This window comes from Myotis myotis, unplaced genomic scaffold, assembly GCF_014108235.1.
Source record: "Myotis myotis isolate mMyoMyo1 unplaced genomic scaffold, mMyoMyo1.p scaffold_m19_p_28, whole genome shotgun sequence".
NCBI lineage: Eukaryota > Metazoa > Chordata > Mammalia > Chiroptera > Vespertilionidae > Myotis > Myotis myotis.
The window spans coordinates 158,182-177,717 of NW_023416333.1; the positions used below are offsets into that span (position 1 = coordinate 158,182).

Below are 19,536 nucleotides of genomic sequence, written 5' to 3' on the forward strand. Positions count from 1 at the left end.
TTTCAGTTAGTTGAATGTAGCTGAATGTTGGTCAATCTAGAGCAGCCGTGGGCAAACTACGGCCCGCGGACCGGATCCGGCCTGTTTGAAATGAATAAAACTAAAAAAGAAAAAGACCGTACCCTTTTATGTAATGATGTTTACTTTGAATTTATATTAGTTCACACAAACACTCCATCCATGCTTTTGTTCCGGCCCTCCGGTCCAGTTTAAGAACCCATTGTGGCCCTCGAGTCAAAAAGTTTGCCCACCCCTGATCTAGAGGAACCCCAGAGTCCATGGCAGATTTGCAGTTGAAGCATTTTATTATTTTGCATCAAAAATTATTTTGTATATTGACAGCATGACCACAGGTATGTTTATAGGCATTAGCTGTCCTTGCAGTGTTTTCCAAACCGTGACTATAAATTCCAGGGACAGCAGGTAAACAGAGATTGAAATGAAAGCCCCACATTCGTTCCTTCTCCAGTGTACTGTTGTAAATTTGTATAAGCTGGTAATATCAGATGCTTTTCATGGGCCAACCCAAAGGATCACACAATAATTAAAGAAACTAGATATTGGATACTCTTCTACTCTACTCCCTGACATTCCCATGGAGCATTCATATGTATAAGAATCTCCTGATATTTTGTCTCTAGGTCTCTATCTGGACCAGGGGCTTTATGGTTTTGTTCTGTTTGGGACAAACTGTTGGATCTGGATCATTCATAGGAATTTGATGTTACCTAGACAATAGTTCCATTTTCTGCTACTGGAGTGAGGAATATCACAGAGGTTTATTAATATAAAATAAAAATTTGTTTTTCACATGGTCATTGGGAAAATAGATGAAGCAGACATTGTTTCTAGGTTGAGAGGTCCTTCTGTCTTCATTTTGTCCAGAATGCATATCCTTCTGCTTTGGGGTGAAAAGCTCTAAGTCCAAGATTTCAACATTTTTAATCTCATGGCGCAAATGGAGTAATTATTGAAATTTAGAGGTCTATCAAAGTATATATTTGGCAGTCTGTCAAAAAAATGTCTAAATTTAACTCATGCTCACCACACTGCTATTACTGTGCAGGCCTTTGTCACATTTTATTTGACAATCTATGGGTAATGTAGCCTGTGCTAGTGAGTAAATAGCCAGGTGTTCCTTCTTGTAGCACACCAGTTTGGCCAGTGTGACATTCCTTTTGATAATCTCTGCTATAAATTTATCCAATCCATCTTGTCTAATGAGTCATTTAAGACGAATTTTTCCTTACTGACTTTTTTTTCCTCCGGCAGATCTATCCAGTGATGTCAATGGGAAGTTAAAGTCCCCTTCTAGGACTATATTAATTAATTTAAAAATGCCAGTAACTAACTACATACCTATCAATAATCACTTATAATATAAACGGGTTAACTGCTTCAACCAGAAAACACAGGGTAGCTGAATGGATATGAGATCTATACCCAAACTTATGCTGTGTAAATGAGGCCCATTTCAGATCAAAAGACACCACATGAAAGTGAAGGGTTGCGCCGAAACCGGTTTGGCTCAGTGGATAGAGCGTCGGCCTGCAGACTGAAAGGTCCCAGGTTCGATTCCAGTCAAGGGCATGTATCTGGGTTGCGGGCAAATCCCCAGTAGGAGATGTGCATGAGGCAGCTGATCCATGTTTCTGTCTCATCGATGTTTCTAACTATCTCCCTTCCTCTCTGTAAAAAAATCAATAAAATATCTTGTAAAAAAAAGAAAAAGAAAGAAAGTAAAGGGTTGGGAAAAAAGTTATTTCATGTCTAGCTTTGGGCCCCAAAGAAACTATGCAGAGAATGTTGCTCTAGTGAAAGCTCTAATCCTGGACTGTGTACATATAATAAGCATGAGAATAACCGTGCTCAGAGTTACCTGACCCATGTGGAAACGCTGCCTTTTAGTGAGGTCAGTAGGTAAACAGTTTTTCATTCCCCAGAAATTTGTTTTGGAAGGAAAAGTAAAAGGAGACATTCTACATTATGATCAATGGCCCATTTATGAAATTATAGGCACTACTAAATTAATAACATTCATTTGATAATGTATGCCCAGAACACAAAGACTTCAAAGATCACAACTTACTATCAATATATTTGTCTTTTGAAAAATACACTAATTAAAATTTCTCTCCCACAGTGTTGGAAGGTACCTTATGTTATCAGGTGCCTACCCATGAATGGATATCTGTGTCTGTCTCTGAAACTTCCCTCATCTACAATAGAAATCAGTCTTTTCAAAAATGAACAGCCCAAAGATCATAATTAGACAGCCATCCGAAGACACTGGTGCAGCCTGTCAAATCAATGTTACTGTTAATATTGGTAGTAATTAATAATAGGCTTCTTTCAAGCCTACATATATGTATCACAGCTATTAATATTACTGAACGTGTATTATATGGCCTTAAACTATAAGAAAATATAATACTAAACACAATATATAACACATAAAACAAAATCCAAATCATAACATAAATTTAATCTATTGTGACATACCAGTGTAGCTCAGTTATTGAGCATAGACCTAGGAACTGGGAGGTCAGGGTTCCATTCCAGGTTGGTGTACATGCCAGGATTTCGGGCTTCATCCCCAGGGAGAGGCATGAAGGAGACAGCTGATCCAGGATTCTCAGTCATCATGTTGCTCTCACTCCCTCTCCTTTCCTCTCTGAAATCAATAAAAAATGTATTGAAAAGGAGGAAGGGGAGGGGGAGGGAGAGGATGAAAAGGAGGAGGAGGAGTCGCTCAGCTCAGGCTCTGGCCCCGCCCACCCCGCGGGGAGGCGCATGCGCAGTTCCTTGCAGACGCGGAAGCGGCGGTGGAGGGGGAGGTGGCGGTTCCCCCTGAGGAGGGCGTTTGTCTTTAAAGCTGACGCTCCCCGTCCCCCTCCCCGCAGGGAAGGCTGAGGGCGCTGCCGGCGCTGAAGTCCTTGTTGGGGTCCCCGCCCCGGAGCCTCTCTCAGCGGTTAGTCCGGTCCCGGGAGGCTGCGCGGTGCGGGCGCCACGTTCCTTTGGGAGGAAACGGAGGCCCTGGCTCGTGGTCTCCGCCTGTGGCTGTGGCCACCGCCTGCCGCGCGGTTTTCCCGCTGAAAACCGTTCCCGGGGCCGCCGGTGCTCCCCGCGGGGCTGAGAGTCTGGGCCAGGGGGTTCCCGCCCTTTGCGCCCCTCCCGCCGCCCAGTTCTTCCGCCCAAAGAGCCCGGATGGCTCCCGGCCTGGGGGTCTGCACCCGCCTCCTAGGCCCACCCCCATTTAATAAGGGGTCTGCCTGCCCGGGGAGCACAGTGTCCATTGGGGGGGCTCAGGGGGAAGGATGCGGTGTCCCCTGAAGAGGCGACCTGCCCGCATGCAGGGGCTTTGTGGGCCCGGTGACTGCGGGGGGCGGGGGCCCAGGCTGGGGGGTCAGGAGAGGGAGTGAGAGACAGACACGTGGGCGGGAGGTAGGGCAGCCAGGGGTCCAAAGAGAGGGGCCCATAAGGGATGTGTGTGGGGGGGACTGTACGGCGACGGTAGGAGTGAGGGGGTCCTCGGAATAGTAGCTGAGAAGGAAGGAAGTGGAGACACAGGGAGGAGGGGGAGCCCCGAGAGAGAAAGGGGGGCTGAGAGGGAGTGGGTCCTGGGGAGCAGAAGTGGGGTCCGCACAGGAGCAGGCACTTCAGACAGAGACTCTGGTTCAGAGGATAAGAGTTAGGGAGCGAGTGCAGGGACAGAAAGGGGGGCTCAGGGATGAGGGAGCAGAGGGAGCAGCACTGAGTCAGCAGCTGTGGGAGCGGACAGACGGGAACAGGCAGCAGAGAGGCCGCGGGCGTGGGGAGGGGAAGACGCAGACTTGTGTGGAGATGGAGCCCCAAAGACCAGGGGAAAGAGCACCTGAAGGGAAGTAGGTTTCAGCAGTTTCATGGTCCAGGTGTAGGACAGACAGAGAGAAAAGGGGAGAAAGAGCAGGGGGGACGGGGGGACACAGGAAAGGACCACAGTGGAGAAAAGGGGAGCAGGAGACAGATCCACAGACAGAAATACATAGTAGTAGGAGGAGGGGAACCCTGATCTGGGTAAGGAGTGAACTAATGGGATTTAGATGATTTAGTTTTGAAATATAGCAACTTGTGGAGTACCTGTCTATATACAGTGGGGCCCTGACTTACCAGTGTCCCTACTAACGAGTTTTTCAAGATACGAGCCCTCTCTCAGCTGATTTTTTGCTTTGAGTTGCGAGCTAAAATTCCAGTTACGTACGAGCCAGCTTCAGATACCACCATCCCCCGCACCCCCTAGTTGGCGCAGTGAACGTCACAACATCGGCCCAGCATCACGTGTCTCACTCACATTAAGATTTGACATAGCGCTGAAACTGGTTTGGCTCAGTGGATAGAGCGTTGGCCTGTGGACTGAGGGGTCCTGGGTTCCATTCCAGTCAAGGGCATGTACCTGGGTTGCGGGCACATCCCCAGTGGGAGATGTGCAGGAGGCAGCTAATCTATGTTTGTCTCTCATCGATGTTTCTAACTCTCTCTCTCTCTCTCCCTTCCTCTCTGTAAAAAAATCAATAAAATATATTAAAAAAAAAAAAAAGATTTGACATACGAGTAATTTTAGTTACGAGCTCCGTCAAGGAACGAATTAAACTCGTAAGTCAAGGCCCCACAGTATGTATGTGTATGTCTGTGCCACACACACATATATTTTTTAAAATGTATTTTTATTGATTTCCTAGAGGCAAGGAGAGGGAAAGAGAGATTAAAAAGTCAATGACTACTGACAGTCATTGGTCAGCTGCCTCCTGCACACCCGTAACTGGGGATCTAACATGCAACATGGCTATATGCCCTGACTAGGACTCTACCTATGAGCTCCTGGTTCATAGGTCCAAGCTTCACCACTGAGTCATGCTGCCTAGGTGTTCCTATATATTTAATTTAACAACTGAATTGTTTCAGTTTTACAGCTTTGAATGAGAATGGCAAATCTCCAGTTTATAAAGCTTGGGAGTCCTATATAGTAAAGTGGTGCTATGCAAATTGACTGTCATACCCTCACAAGATGGTTGCCCCCATGTAATCACAAGATGGCTGGCAGGGGAGGGCAAGTGGGGTTTACCAGTCCTGCAGGGGAGGGAAGTTAGGGGCGACTGGGCTGATAGGGGAGAGAACTTGGGGGCGATCTGGTTGGCAGGGGAGCACTAGGCATCGGTCATGCTAGCAGTGGAGTGGTTTGTGGTTGATCAGGCTGGCAGGAAGAAGAGGTTAGGGGAGATCAGGCAGGCAGGTAGGCAAGCTGTTGGAAGGAAGCAGTCCCGATTGTGAGAGGGATGTCTGACTGCCAATTTAGGCCCAATCCCAGGGATCTGGCCTAAACTGGCCGTCAGATATCCCCTGAGGGGTCTCAGATTGGAGAGGGTACAGGCTGGGCTGAGGGATACCCCCACTCCAGTGCGCTGGGCCTCTAGTTTTATAATAATTAGCTTCCAATTGCAGTCCTTATTCACTCAAAGGGGAGAGACTTGCCCTTTGGTTATGGTTCCCTTGTCATTTCCTGGGACTGCAAAGACTGGGTGACCTTGCATGTGTCACCATCTGATGCTTTTTCAAGGAATATTAGAAGCCTTAGCTTTGTTACTGTGGTGTTTTCTGTGTGTGTGTTTCTTCAATGGATTTACTGTTTCTATGTCTGACACTTAATTATCTAAAAACATCCTGAGATAAATCCTTTGGTGCCTTCTCAGATCCCCTGAGGTGCTTTAAGAGTCCAGGCAATGCCCTCAGGAGCACTCTCCCCATAGAGTTGGTCAGCTGCTCTGGGTGGGGCATCATTGGTTACTGAGGTGCACCAGGTTTTGAAAGGTGAGGACAGGGATTAGCAGGTTTGCAGGATTCTTTCCTGAGATTGAGGAGCAGAGTTTGTTCAGGGGCGGGAAGGGGGTGCTCTGTTTGGTTTGGGGGGTCAGGACAACAGTTCATGTTTTCATTTCTGTAGGAGTTTGTGGATGTCTTTGGGTGGAGAGACACATGAAGGTGGAAAAACAGACCTCACAATGTGGTCTCCATATAGGAGCTCATTGTTCCTGACTCCTCTGTGACAATGGCTGTAGGGGGTGGCCTTTTCTGCATTTTAAGGTCCTTCTGACTGTGAATGAGATGAGCTGATTAAGAGGCTGTGCTTCCTTCTTTGAAGGCACATTCTGTGACTCAACACAGTGTCACCTGAGAAAACAACTCAGACCCCTATCAGGACCAGGACCAAATGGCTGCTTCTCAGGTAAAAGATTGTCCTATGCCTGAAGTTATGTTTGCTTTTCTCTAACAGCTGTGATTAATTTCTCTACTTCTGATGTTCTTGCCTTTGCAGGTTGTTTTTCTTTCCTTATTTCATTACTTTATTCATCACTAGAGGCCTGATGCATAAAATTCATGCAAGGGATAGAGGGTCCCTCAGCCCGTCCTGCACCCTCACACATTCCGGGACCCCTCGGGCAATGTCCAAAAACCGGCAGTTGGACATCCGTCTTGTAATCCAGGACGCTGCATGCCCGGTGACCATACTTTTCATACAGATGAAAGGCATCTTGCTGTTATATGGGCAGCTACCTTTTTCTTGCCCTGAGTATAAAAAGTATATAACATGATCTTTCTGAAGCAGTAGTACCATTTTCCTCTTCATTAAGGGTAGAAAAACTGAAGCAGAGAAAAGTAATTTGCTTTATCCCACAGTTATAAGTTATGAGAATGAGGGTTGAGCACAAAATCTGTAAGCTAGAGTCAAGGCATGTCATTGCTGCATCATCCTGTTTTTTCAGTGTTAGAATATCCTTTCCTGGCTTTAATTTTTAAATCTAAGAGACTGTTCCCTAAATATAGGGTAGGATCCCTAAGCCTGGCCGGCAATCAGGGCCGATCTGTTGAGTGACCAATGAAGCAATTGGCAAGTCCCTGCTGGCACCTGCCTTGGCTGGCTGCCTGGGGCCGCCTGATGGCTATCCCCGCCTCTGCTGCCAAAGCCACCGGTCACCTCCCTCTCAAGGGGCAGATGCTCTACTCAGGACACTCAGGGGACAGATGCTCCTGTGTTGAGCGTCTGCCCCTGGTTGTCAGTGCATGTCATAGCAACTGGTTGTTCTCCAGGTTGGTCGATTTGCCTATTAGGGTTTTCTATTGGATAGTCAATGTCAGCAGTTTCTATATTTCTCTTTTTTTGTTTGTGTTTTTCTTCTTTTTTTTAACCACTCTTTTTTAAAAATATTTTTATTGATTTCAGAATGGAAAGGAGAGGGAGATAGAGACAGAAACATCAATCAGGTTGGAGAATCATAGATCACCTGCCTCTAGCACTCCACCCTGCCCTGGGTATCAAGTCTGAAACCTGTAGGGTGCCCTAACCAGGAATCCAACCCTAACCTCCTGGTTCATAAGTCAACCCTCTACCTCTCAGCCACACTAGCTGGGGTATAATTCCCTCCTTTGTCCCAAAGCCTTGTCTGTATTCATTTTGAAAGCAGGAAGCATTCCCACCTTTAATTAGTGACTTTCAACTAATCAGAATATCCCTTTTGTGACAGATAAAACTTGGAAGGCAGCCATGTCTAACATCCCTACTGAGATGGGTCAGAGGCTCACATATCACTGAAGAAGGCAAAGGCTGTAATAGAGATTTAATGAAAGTCGTGCAAAGACTATCACTTTTTTGTATTTTCTGCAAAGTTTCCAAGAATGGTATTAATGTATATTCAGTTTCATTAAATTTCTACAACATAGCTCTCCACTAATGATACATGAAAATTTTGAAAGAAATGTACTAGTAAGAAAAATTAGTTCCCTAAGCTGGTGTGGATCAGTGGTGGAGGGTTTGATTCCTAGTCCAGGGCAAGTAGGTCCTAGGTACCTGTGGTAGGCAGCCAATCCATGTGTCTCTGTCTCTCTTTTGCAGTGATATCAATCTCTCTCTCTCTCTCCCCCTCTCTCTTCTTTCCCTTTTGTCCCTCTACCTTCTGCCTTCGCCTCCCCAAAAGTCCATGGGAAAAGAATCTTTCCAGGTGAAGATTTACAACCACAAAATGGAAACAAAAGATCTAACTTGTTTTATATCCTTATGTTTTTCTCCTTATCGTATTTAATAATAGAGAAACATGGTAATTAACCATAACTTCGCTACCCTTTCCATTGGCTAATCAGCAAGATATGTAAATTAACTGCCAACCAAGATGGCGGCCGGCATCCAGGCAGCTGAAGCGAATAGGAGGCTTACTTGCTCCAGTGATGGAGGAAGCCAAGGTTCCCCGCCTGCTGCTGGAGGCCGGCATCCAGGCAGCTGAAGCGAACAGGAGGCTTGCTTGCTTCAGTGATGGAGGAAGCCAAGGTTCCCTGCCTGCCGCTGCCAGCCTCTAAGCTGCACTCTAAGAAACAGTGTGGCAATTATAGAAGCTAAACAAACCCCAGAAACCCGCTTTCAGGCAGCCAGGCCTCAGAGCTGGAGTTGCAACAGTGTATCAATTATAGAAGCCAAACAAACCCAGATACCTGCTTTCAGCAGCCGAGGTCTCAGAGCTGGAGCCGAGCCTCAGAGCTAAAGCCGGCTCTCAGTTCCAGTGACAGCCATAGAAGGTAAATAAATCCCAGAATAAAAAAAAAAGAAAAAAAGGAGAGGTTGGGAGCTTCAGTCACCCGCCAGCCTGAAAACGGCCCTCAGTCCCTCACCAAGACTGGCCAGGCACCCCACTGGGGTCCCCCACCCTGAAGGGGGTGTGACCAGCTGCAGCCGGCCATCAGCCCCTCATCCAGGCTGGCTAGGCACCCAAGCGGGGCCCCACCCTGATCCGGGACACCATTCAGAATAAACCAGCTGGCCCCCACCCGTGCACCAAGCCTCTATCCTATATAGTAAAAGGGTAATATGCAAACTGACCCTAACAGCAGGAAGACTGGGAATGACTGGTTACTATGACACACACTGACCACCAGGGGGCAGACGCTCAATGCAGGAGCTGCCCTCTGGTGGTCAGGGTGCGCTCACATGGGAGGAGCTCAGCTCAGCCACAAGCCAGGCTGAGGTCTGCCAGTACAGCGGTGGTGGTGGGAGCCTCTCCCGCCTCCTCAGCAGCACTAAGGATGTCTGACTGCAGTTTAGGCCTGCTCCCCCCTGGCAAATGGACATCCCCGGAGGGCTGCCGGGCTGCCAGAGGGATATCATATGCCATCTTAGGCCCAGTCCCCCGGGGAGCGGGCCTAAGCCAGCAGGTGGTCATCCCCTGTGCGGTCCCAGTCTGCGAGAGGGCATAGGCAGGGCTGAGGGACCCACCTCCCCCCCCCCCCGAGTACACAAATTTTTGTGCACCAAGCCTCTAGTGTTTATAATAAAACACAAAGTGGATTATACACAAATACATTCATGAGATTTACAAAATCTTTAAACCATCTTGATTTCATAGTTGTAAAATGTGTGTCTCTGAGCCTAAACTGTTAACCTTATTTCAGCTATTTTTTCCTTTTTTCCCCCCAAATACATTTTTATGGATTTCAGAGAAGGAGAGGTAGAGAGAGATAGAAACATCAATGATAAGAGGGAATCATTGATTGGCTGCCTCCTACGCACCCCTCACTGGGGATTGAGTTCGCATCCTGGTCGTGTGTCCAGATCAGGAATCAAACCAGAGACCTTTTGGTGCATGGGTTAGCAGGCAACACTGAGCCACATGAGCTGCACCAGGCAGAATAATCTTGTTCTAAGATTACTCATAGTAAATTTGCTGAAACATTAATCTGTACCGTGGATTTGTGGGCATGTGTCATCCTCGTGGGTCAGTGTTAGAAAACACATCAGAGAATGTTACTGGTCAAAGTGATCTATTAAATAATTCAGGATACTCCCCTAGGTCCAAACCTCTTCTGACACTGTTTTCATGTTGGGTGACATTATGAACTCTTCTGGTGACCTCTTGGTAAATGTGTTTTTCTTTCAGGAACCGTTGACCTTTAGGGATGTGGCCATAGATTTCTCTCAGGAGGAGTGGGAAAGCCTGGACCCAGCTCAGCGGAAATTGTACATCGATGTGATGTCAGAGAACTACATCAACTTGGCTTCCCTGGGTAAGGATGACTCCTTCCTGAGTTCCTACTCCGCCCACAGTGTTTGCTTTCCTTTATTATTTTAACATCTCTAGGAGCTTTTGCTTTCTGTGTTAGATTCTAGCTCTCAAGGAACAAATTGGGCCCTAGCTGGTTTGGTTGAGTGGATAGAGCGCCTGCCTGCAGATTGAGAGGTCCCAGGTTCCATTCTGTTCAAGGACAAATACCAGGGTGCAGGCTTGCTCCCCAGTAGGGGGCGTGCAGCAGGCAGCCAATCAATGATTCTCTCTCATCATTGGTGTTTCTATCTGTCCCTCTCCCTTCTTCTCTGAAAGTAATAAAAATACATATTTTTTAAAAAGGGGAACAAATTGGGGGTCCTTGGGATAGAAAAGAAACGCTTTGTGATGTATGTGAATTAGGAACTCAGTGTTTACACACTTTACATGTTGTGTACACTAATTAAGGTACTAATTAGAAAATTGTATTTAGCAACAATTTTCTAGAATATTGTAATACTAGAAGCCCGGTGCACGTGATTCGTGCACTGGAGCGGGGGCGATCCCTCAGCCCAGTCTGTTCCCTCTTGCAGTCCGGAACCCCTTGGAGGATGTCTGCCTGCTGACTTAGGCCTGATCCCTCCCTCCCGCCACCCATGAGCCTGGCTTCTGGGTGAGTGGTGCTCCCCCTGTGGGAGTGCACTGACCACCAGGGGTCAGCTCCTGCATTGATAGAAGGCAGGCAAAACTAAAATATTCTCTAAGACAGTCATCACTAGTACTTTGTGTTTCTGTATCTCTTTGTTAAATATTTTTTTTTATGTATGTGCTTTCAAGTGCAAAAAATTGATGCTGTGGTTTTTCATTGATCATAATGGTATTTTGATCATAACGGCATTGCCCCCTGGTGGTCAGTGCGCCTCATAGCGACCAGTTCTGCCATTCAGTTAATTTGCATATTAGGATTTTATTATATAGGATTCTACCATGTCTTCTGGCCAGAGGGCAACCTGGATTGGAAATGGAAAACCTCTATCAAAATTCACACTCCATTTTCTTTTAGTTATTTTTTCTTTTTTTTAGATTTTGTTGATTTCAGGCAGGGAGGTACACTCAGAGAGAGATAGAAATTTCAAAATGGCATTAATTGATTTTTTTGTATGTTCCCTGTCCAGAGATCAAACCTACAACTTTGGTATATCAGTACAATCCTCTTAGGAACTGGGCTACCTGGGCAAGCAGATTGGATTTTTTTAAAATTTCATTTTATTTATTGTCTAAAGTTTTACATATGTCTCCTTTTTTCCCTGATTGACCCTCCCCCGCATCCCCACGCCCCAGCTCCATGGCCACTGCCGGCTGAAAGCAGGTATCTGGGGTTTATTTATCTTCTATAATTGAAACTTTGTTGCCTTGAGTGGAGCTCAGAGCCAGCCGTGGCAGGTGGGAAGCTGGGCTTCCTCCATCCCTGGAGCAACCAAACCTCCTGCTTGCTGCAGCTCAGTGGCTGCTGGCCGCCATCTTGGTTGGGTTAATTTGCATATAGTCCCTCTGATTGGCTGGTGGGCCATAACAAAGGCACAGTCAATTTGCATGTGTCTCTTTTATTACTGTAGATAGTGAAGACATCTGAGTGGAAAAGGACTCTTTTCAAAAATATATATATTTTATTGATTTTTTTTTTACAGAGAGGAAGGGATAACGATAGAGAGTTAGAAACATCAATGAGAGGAAAACCTCGATCAGCTGCCTAGTGCACACTCTCTACTGGGCATGCGCCCACATCCAAGGTACATGCCCTTGACTGGAATCAAACCTGGGACCTCTTGGTCCGCACACTGACACTCTGTCCACTGAGCCAAACCGGTTCATTTGAGTTGACATGTAAGGAGATAAAATTTATATATCAACTCATCTCCTTCAACATATGACTATGTTTTTATTGTAGAGATGATAAAATAGCTGCAAATATAACTTCCATGTTACTGAATGTAAAACCACGTAAATTTTATACACTTCACATTTTTAAAAGGCAAATATGTAACCAAGTTTGTATTTCAATCCGGTGTATTAAAATGGAAACTCCCAATGTATCAACTCAAACTTTAAAGAAAAAAATAAATAAATAAGGCATCCTCAAAAGAAAAAAAAAACAACGAGAAGAACAGGCTGAGAAAATATATTTGTAAAAGTCAACATGGCCCGGCTGGCATGGCCCAGCAGTTGATAGTCCACCTATGAACCAGGAGTTCACAGTTCGATTCCTGGTTAGGGCACATGCCAAGGTTTGGGCTCCATCCAAAGTAGGGGATGTACAGGAGGCAGTAGATCAGTGATTCTCTCTGATCATTGATGTTGTATCTCTCTCTCCCTCTTCCTCGCTTAAGTCAATAAAAAAATATATATTAATTTAAAAAGTCAAAATGTACGATACAATTATGCAAAACAGACAAAGAAATCTTCAAAGTCAACACTGACAAAAGAATTTACATGACTGAAAAGGGCCAAACACCTTAACGCACAGCACTACAAAATATATACACATAGAAAATCAGTGTAAGAAGATCCTGTACGTCTAATGTCACTAAGGAAATGCACATTAAAACAATGAGAAGTAACAAACAGCACAGGCAGGCAATACTAAACCACCATGGAACAGGTCAGAATACATAACACTGACCCCACCAAATGCCTTTGTGATGTGGAGCAACTGGAACTCCAATCACTGCTGCTGAAAATGCCAAATGCTACAGAGCCTGGGGGAGACGGTCTGGAGGTTTTTATAAAACTATATATACACTCGCCATGGGATCCACTAATTGGGCTCCTTACTATTAAATCAAAGAGTTAAGCCTTTATCTACACAAAAGCTTACAAAGGGCTGTTTATTCATAACTTACAAAAATTGGTCTTTTGGTTTTTTTTAATAATATATTTTTATTGATTTCAGAGAGAAAGGGAGAGGGAGAGAGAGACAGAACATCAGTGATTAGAGAGAATCATCGACTGGCTGCCTCCTGCACACCCCCCACTGAGAAGCAATCCCGGGACCTGGGCATGTGCCCCCAACCAGAAACAAATCCGGACCCCTCAGTCCCCAGGCCAACACTCCATCCATTGAGCCAAACCGGCCAGGGCAATGAAGTCTTATTCATGATTATAAAGAAACAATAGAGAGAAAAAGATGGCAAAATAGGTAAACACCTATACTTGCTGCCTCTCACAACCACATCAAAATTACAACTAAAAGGCAGAACAACTACCAGCCAGAACCATGGGAAAGCTGACTGAGTGGAAGTTCCACAAATAGAGAGGTGAAGAAAGTGCACTGAAATTGGTAAGAGGTACTGCAGCATGGCATGTGCTGGCACCTGGATGTGCTGCTCTTTTAATGAGAAATTAAGCTTACACTAACTAAAATAAAGAATAATATACAGAGATTCAACAGCAGACTAGAGGATCCCAAAGAATCAAGTCAAAGATTTGAAATACGAAGAAGCAAAAAAACCCCACCCAAACAGAAAAGCAACAAGAAAAATGAATCAAAAAATATGAAGATAGTGTAAGGAGCCTCTGGGACAATTTCAAGCGTACCAACATCCGAATTACGGGGGTGCCAGAAGAAGAGAGATAGCAAGATATTGAAAACCTATTTGAAGAAATAGTGACAGAAAACTTCCCCTACCTTGTGAAAGAAATAGACTTACAAGTCCAGAAAGCGCAGTAAACCCCAAACCAGAGGAATCCAAAGAGGACCACACCAAGACACATCATAATTAAAATGCCAAGGTCAGCCTTATCCGGTTTGGCTCAGTGGATAGAGTGTCGGCCTGCAGACTGAAGGGTCCCAAGCTTGATTCTGGGGAAGGGCATGTACCTGGAGCGAGCAGGAGGCTAGGGTTGCCCCTGGCAATGGAGGAAGCCAAACTTTCTGCTCACCCTGGCTGGCTCTGAGCTCCACTCAAGGCTACAAAATTTTAATTATAGAAGGTAAATAAATCCCAGAATAAAAAAGAAAAAAAGGAGAGCCTGGGAGCTTACGTTGCGGGGGGGCTTTAACTACCTGAAAATAGCCCTCAGGCCCTCACCCAGGCTGGCCAGGCACCCCAGTAGGGACCTACACCCTGAAGGGGGTATGACCAGCTGCATACAGCCATCCGCCCCTCACCCAGGCTGTCCAGGTACCCCAGTGGGACGCCTACCCTGATCCGGGACACCCTTCAGGCCAAACCAGCCAGCCCCCACCTGTGCACCAGGCGTCTATGCTATATAGTAAAAGGGTAATATGCAAACTGGCCCTAACAGCAGAAAGACTAGGAATGACTGGTCACTATGACACACACTGACCCATCAGGAGGCAGACGCTCAATGCAGGAGCTGCCCTCTGGTGGTCAGGGTGCTCTCACATGGGAGGAGCTCAGCTCAGCCACAAGCCAGGCTAATGGCTGCCAGCACAGCGGTGGTGGTGGAAGCCTCTCCCGCCTCCTCAGCAGCACTAAGGATGTCTGACTGCAGCTTAGGTCCTCTCCCTTCTAGTAAGTGGACATCGCCCGAGGGCTGCCGGGCTGCCAGAGTGATGTCTGATTGCCAGCTTGGGCCCGATCCCCCAGGGAGCAGGCCTAAGCCAGCAGGTGGACATCCTCTGAGTGGTCCCAGCCTGCAAGAGGGCATAGGCCGGGCTGAGGGACCCCCCCGAGTGCACAAATTTCTGTTCACTGGGCCTCTGGTCCTATCTAATAAAGGTGGGATATGTAAATTGACCATGATACCATCACAAAGGTGGCCATCCCCATAGCCACAAAATAGGGTGCCCAGTCCTTTCACACCCGCTCCGCCCTCAGGCCTCCAGCCGCCCAGTGCTGGCCCAAGGCACAGGTAACGCCCGAGGTGGCTGCCCAGCTGACGCCCGAGGCGCAGGCAAGCCTTGGATTGCAGCTGCCCAGCTGCCCAGATCCTCCTGAGGCTCAGGTAACCAGGGCCGGCTGAAGCTTGTGCTGCCGCCAGTGGCAACAGCACAGATGTGATGGCGATTTCACCTTCCCCTGATGTCCGGGTTGCCTCCTGCCCCTCAGAGCTCCCGGACTGTGAGAGTGGGCAGGCCGGGCTGAGGGACTCCCTCCCCTACCTCCAGTGCATGAATTTTCATGCATCGGGGCTCTAGTTGTAAATAATCCTTCAACGGATATATAAGGCTTTAGCTTTGATTGAATTCTTTTCATACTCTTGGAGTACACCAAAATGTCATTTGGTCAATACGTGCCTGTTAACTTCAAAGTGTACTCTTCTGGTTGTGGAAACTTAAGAATTTGTGTGCTTTTTTTTACAGCTATGTCATCTAAAGATAACCAGGTCCTTATGCCAAAGCCCGGACTACAAGATTTATTCCCTGAAATAATACTGGTGAGATGTAAAAGGTGTCACTTTGATAATGTATACTTAAGGAGAGCCTTGGAATTTGAGGAAGAGTGTGAGGAGAAGGGAGAATATTAATATAAACAGAACTAATCAGGAACACTTATTCTAATAAAATTCTTGTTATCTAAAGAGATCAGGTGTATTATGCATTTGGGATGTCTTACAATTTAAAGTCAGTTACGCCCTGACCGGTTTGGCTCAGTGGATAGAGTGTTGGCCTGCGGACTGAAAGGTCCCAGGTTCAATTCTGGTCAAGGGCATGTACCTTGGTTGTGGGCACATCCCAGTGGGAGGTGTGCAGGAGGCAGCTGATCAATGTTTCTCTCTCATCGATGTTTCTAACTCTCTATCCTTCTCCCTTCCTCTCTGTAAAAAATCAATAAAATATATTTTTTAAAAATAATAAAATAAATAAATAAAGTCAGTTACATTGGCAGATCAGTGTGTTTCTGTAAGTGAAGATTGAAAACAACTTTTTATTGTTATGCATTCTTGGAACGGAAATCTGGAAAGGCTAGGAATTCAGATATACTCTAGTGTAAATATTTATTTGAATTATTTAAAATGTAGGGTGGAAGTAAACGTTCATGCAATCATTTCTACAATGTATACCTTTATAACTTACCTATTAAAATGTGCTCAACTGGGTAATCTTTTTTACGATTTTTTAAATTAAAAAATATATTTTTATTGAATTCAGAGAATAAGAGAGAGAAAGAGGGAGGGAAAAACTGCAATGATGAGAGAGAATCATCCATTGGCTGCTGCCTGCATGCCTCCCACTGTGGACTGATCCTGGAAGTGGGCATGTGCCCTTAATGGTAACACAACCATGACCTACTAGTTCATACATCGAAGCTCAACCAGAGAGCCATTCTGGCTGGGCAGTTTGGCAGTCTTTTATACAAGGATTCATTCTTCTTCCTCTGACAATTAATGTTTTGTATTTATTTTATCTATAATTTCAATAAATTAGGAAAGCTTTTTTTATACAGCCATCTTGGTTTAATGAATATAACAAAATGGTACTTATGGAATGAGTGTACAGGTTTAATGAAATAATAACTCTAACTAAAGATCTTTCTATCTCCGATTATTACCAGAGTACACATAAAGGAGATTTCACTTATCAATGGACTGAACATTGGAAAAATTTTAAGCAAGAGTCTTATCTTAATCATTGGACAAGTGAGCTTGCAGAGGACCATTGTAAAGGTGAAAAAGTCTTTCAGCAAATGTCCAATCACAATATACATCAGGTTATTCCTATTGTGGAGAAGACACACAAAGGAAGTAAATGTGTCCAGTCTTTTCAGCAGTCTTCAAATTACACTGAACAAGAGAATGTTCATACTGGGGTGGAGGCTTACAAATGGAATCCTTGTGACAGAATCTCCAGTCAAGTATTCAATCTAAATAAAATGAAAAAAATCTATAGTGGAGAAAAACCTTATAAATGTAAAGATTCTGGTAAAACATCTAATTGGCTGTCAGGTTGCACTGTAAATCAGAGAAATTATACTGGAGAGAAGCCTTACAAATGTACAGAATGTGGGAAAGCCTTTAGCCAGTCCTCACACCTTATTTATCCTCAGAAAGATCACACTGGGGAGAAGCCATATAAATGTGGAAAGTGTGGCAAAGCCTTTAGGAATTCCTCATTCCTTACTTATCAGAGAGTTCATATTGGACAGAAGACTTATAAATGTAGAGAATGTGGCAAAGCCTTTGGCAGCTCTTCAGTCCTTACTAAGCATCAGAGAGTTCATACTGGAGAGAAGCCTTATAAATGTACAGAATGTGGCAAAGCCTTTGGTAGTTCCTCAAACCTTACTACGCATCAGAAAGTTCATACTGGAGAGAAGCCTTATAAATGTACAGAATGTGGCAAAGCCTTTGGTAGTTCCTCAAACCTTACTACGCATCAGAAAGTTCATACTGGAGAGAAGCCTTATAAATGTACAGAATGTGGCAAAGCCTTTCGTAGTTCCTCAAACCTTACTACGCATCAGAAAGTTCATACTGGAGAGAAGCCTTATAAATGTACAGAATGTGGCAAAGCATTTGGTAGTTCCTCAAACCTTACTACGCATCAGAGAGTTCATACTGGAGAGAAGCCTTATAAATGTACAGAATGTGGCAAAGCATTCAATGAGTCCAAAAAGCTTCATCGACATCAAAAAGTTCATACTGGAGAGAAGCCTTATAAATGTGGAGAATGTGACAAAGCCTTTGGCAGCTCTTCACTCCTTACTATACATCAGAGACTTCATACTGGAGAGAAGCCTTATACATGTAGAGAATGTGGCAAAGGATTCATTTCGGCACCATCCCTTAATTGGCATCAGAGAGTTCATACTGGAGAGAAGCCATATAAATGTAGAGAATGTGGCAAAGCCTTTGGTAGTTCCTCATACCTTATTACACATCAGAGAGTTCATACTGGAGAGAAGCCTTATAAATGTACAGAATGTAGCAAAGCCTTTGGTAGATCCTCCCAACTTATTATGCATCAGAAAGTTCATACTGGAGAGAAGCCTTATAAATGTAGAGAATGTGGCAAAGCCTTTGGTTGTTCCTCAAACCTTATTACGCATCAGAGAGTTCATACTGGAGAGAAGCCGTATAAATGTACAGAATGTGGCAAAGCATTCAGGGTCTCCTCACAGCTTAATCGACATCAGAAAGTTCATACTGGAGAGAAGCCTTATAAATGTTCAGAATGTGGCAAAGCCTTTAGCCAGTCCTCAGCCCTTACTAGTCATCAGAGAGTTCACACTGGAGAGAAGCCTTATAAGTGTAGAGACTGTGGCAAAGCCTTTAGATGGTCCTCAAGCTTTACTTATCATCAGAGAATTCACACTGGAGAGAAGTCTTATAAGTGTAGAAAATGTGGCAAAGGATTCATTTCGGCACAGTCCCTTAATAGTCATCAGAGAGTTCATACTGGAGAGAAGTCTTATAAATGTTGAGAAGGTGGCAAAGCCTTTAGCCAGTCCTCACACCTTATCTATCATCAGGGAGATACTACGGAAGAGAAGCCATATGAATGTGGAAAGTGTGGCAAAGCCTTTTGAAATTTTTCACACCTTACTTAACATCAGAGAATACACACCAGAGAGAAGCCTTATAAATGTGGAAAATGTGGCCAAGCTTTTGTCAGCTCTTCAGTCCTTACTGATCATCAGAGAGTTCACACTGGAGAGAAGCCTTATAAATGTAGAGAATGTGGCAAAGCCTTTAGCCAGTCCTCATCCCTTACTAGTCATCGGAGAGTTCACACTGGAGAGAAACCTCATAAGTGTAGAGAATGTGACAAAGCGTTCAGTGACTCCTCAAAGCTTAATCGCCATTAGAGAGTTCATACTGGAGAAAGCCTTATAAATGTAGAGAATGTGGCAAAGCCTTTAGGAATTCTTCATCCCTTATCATTAGAGAGTTCATACTTGAGAGAAGTCTTACAGATTTGAGGAATGTTGGAAGTGCTTACCAGGGAGAACTTAATGAATATCACAGAATTCATACTGGGATGAATTCAAATGAATGTGCAAAATATAAAAAGGCCTTTCCGCCGAAACCGGTTTGGCTCAGTGGATAGAGCGTCTGCCTGTGGACTGAACAGTCCCAGGTTCGATTCCGGTCAAGGGTATGTACCTGGGTTGCGGGCACATCCCCAGTGGGAGATGTGCAGGAGGCAGCTGATCGATGTTTCTCACTCTCTATCCCTCTCCCTTCCTTTCTGTGAAAAATCAATAAAATATATTAATAAATCGCCGAAACCGGTTTGGCTCAGTGGATAGAGCGTCGGCTTGTGGACTGAAAGGTCCCAGGTTCGATTCCGGTCAAGGGCATGTACCTGGGTTGCGGGCACATCCCCAGTGGGAGATGTGCAGGAGGCAGCTGATCGATGTTTCTCTCTCATCGATGTTTCTGGCTCTCTATCTCTCTCCCTTCCTCTCTGTAAAAAATCAATAAAATATATTAAAAAAAAATATATATATATATTAATAAATAAATAAATAAAAATAAAAAGGCCTTTCTGTGCTATTTATATATTACTATA

At 45.0% G+C, this 19,536-nt stretch overlaps 1 protein-coding gene across 1 annotated transcript; it reads left to right on the plus strand.

Moving 5' to 3' along the window:
• Positions 1 to 2,817: 2,817 nt before the first annotated feature.
• LOC118649190 (zinc finger protein 345-like) lies at positions 2,818 to 19,032 on the plus strand. Its single transcript, XM_036296036.1, has 5 exons — positions 2,818 to 2,971; positions 6,176 to 6,259; positions 9,954 to 10,080; positions 15,385 to 15,458; positions 16,577 to 19,032. The coding sequence occupies exons 2-5, from the start codon at positions 6,245 to 6,247 to the stop codon at positions 18,443 to 18,445; spliced, it is 2,085 nt and encodes a 694-aa protein (XP_036151929.1). The 5' UTR covers positions 2,818 to 2,971; positions 6,176 to 6,244; the 3' UTR covers positions 18,446 to 19,032.
• The last annotated feature ends 504 nt before the right edge of the window (positions 19,033 to 19,536 follow it).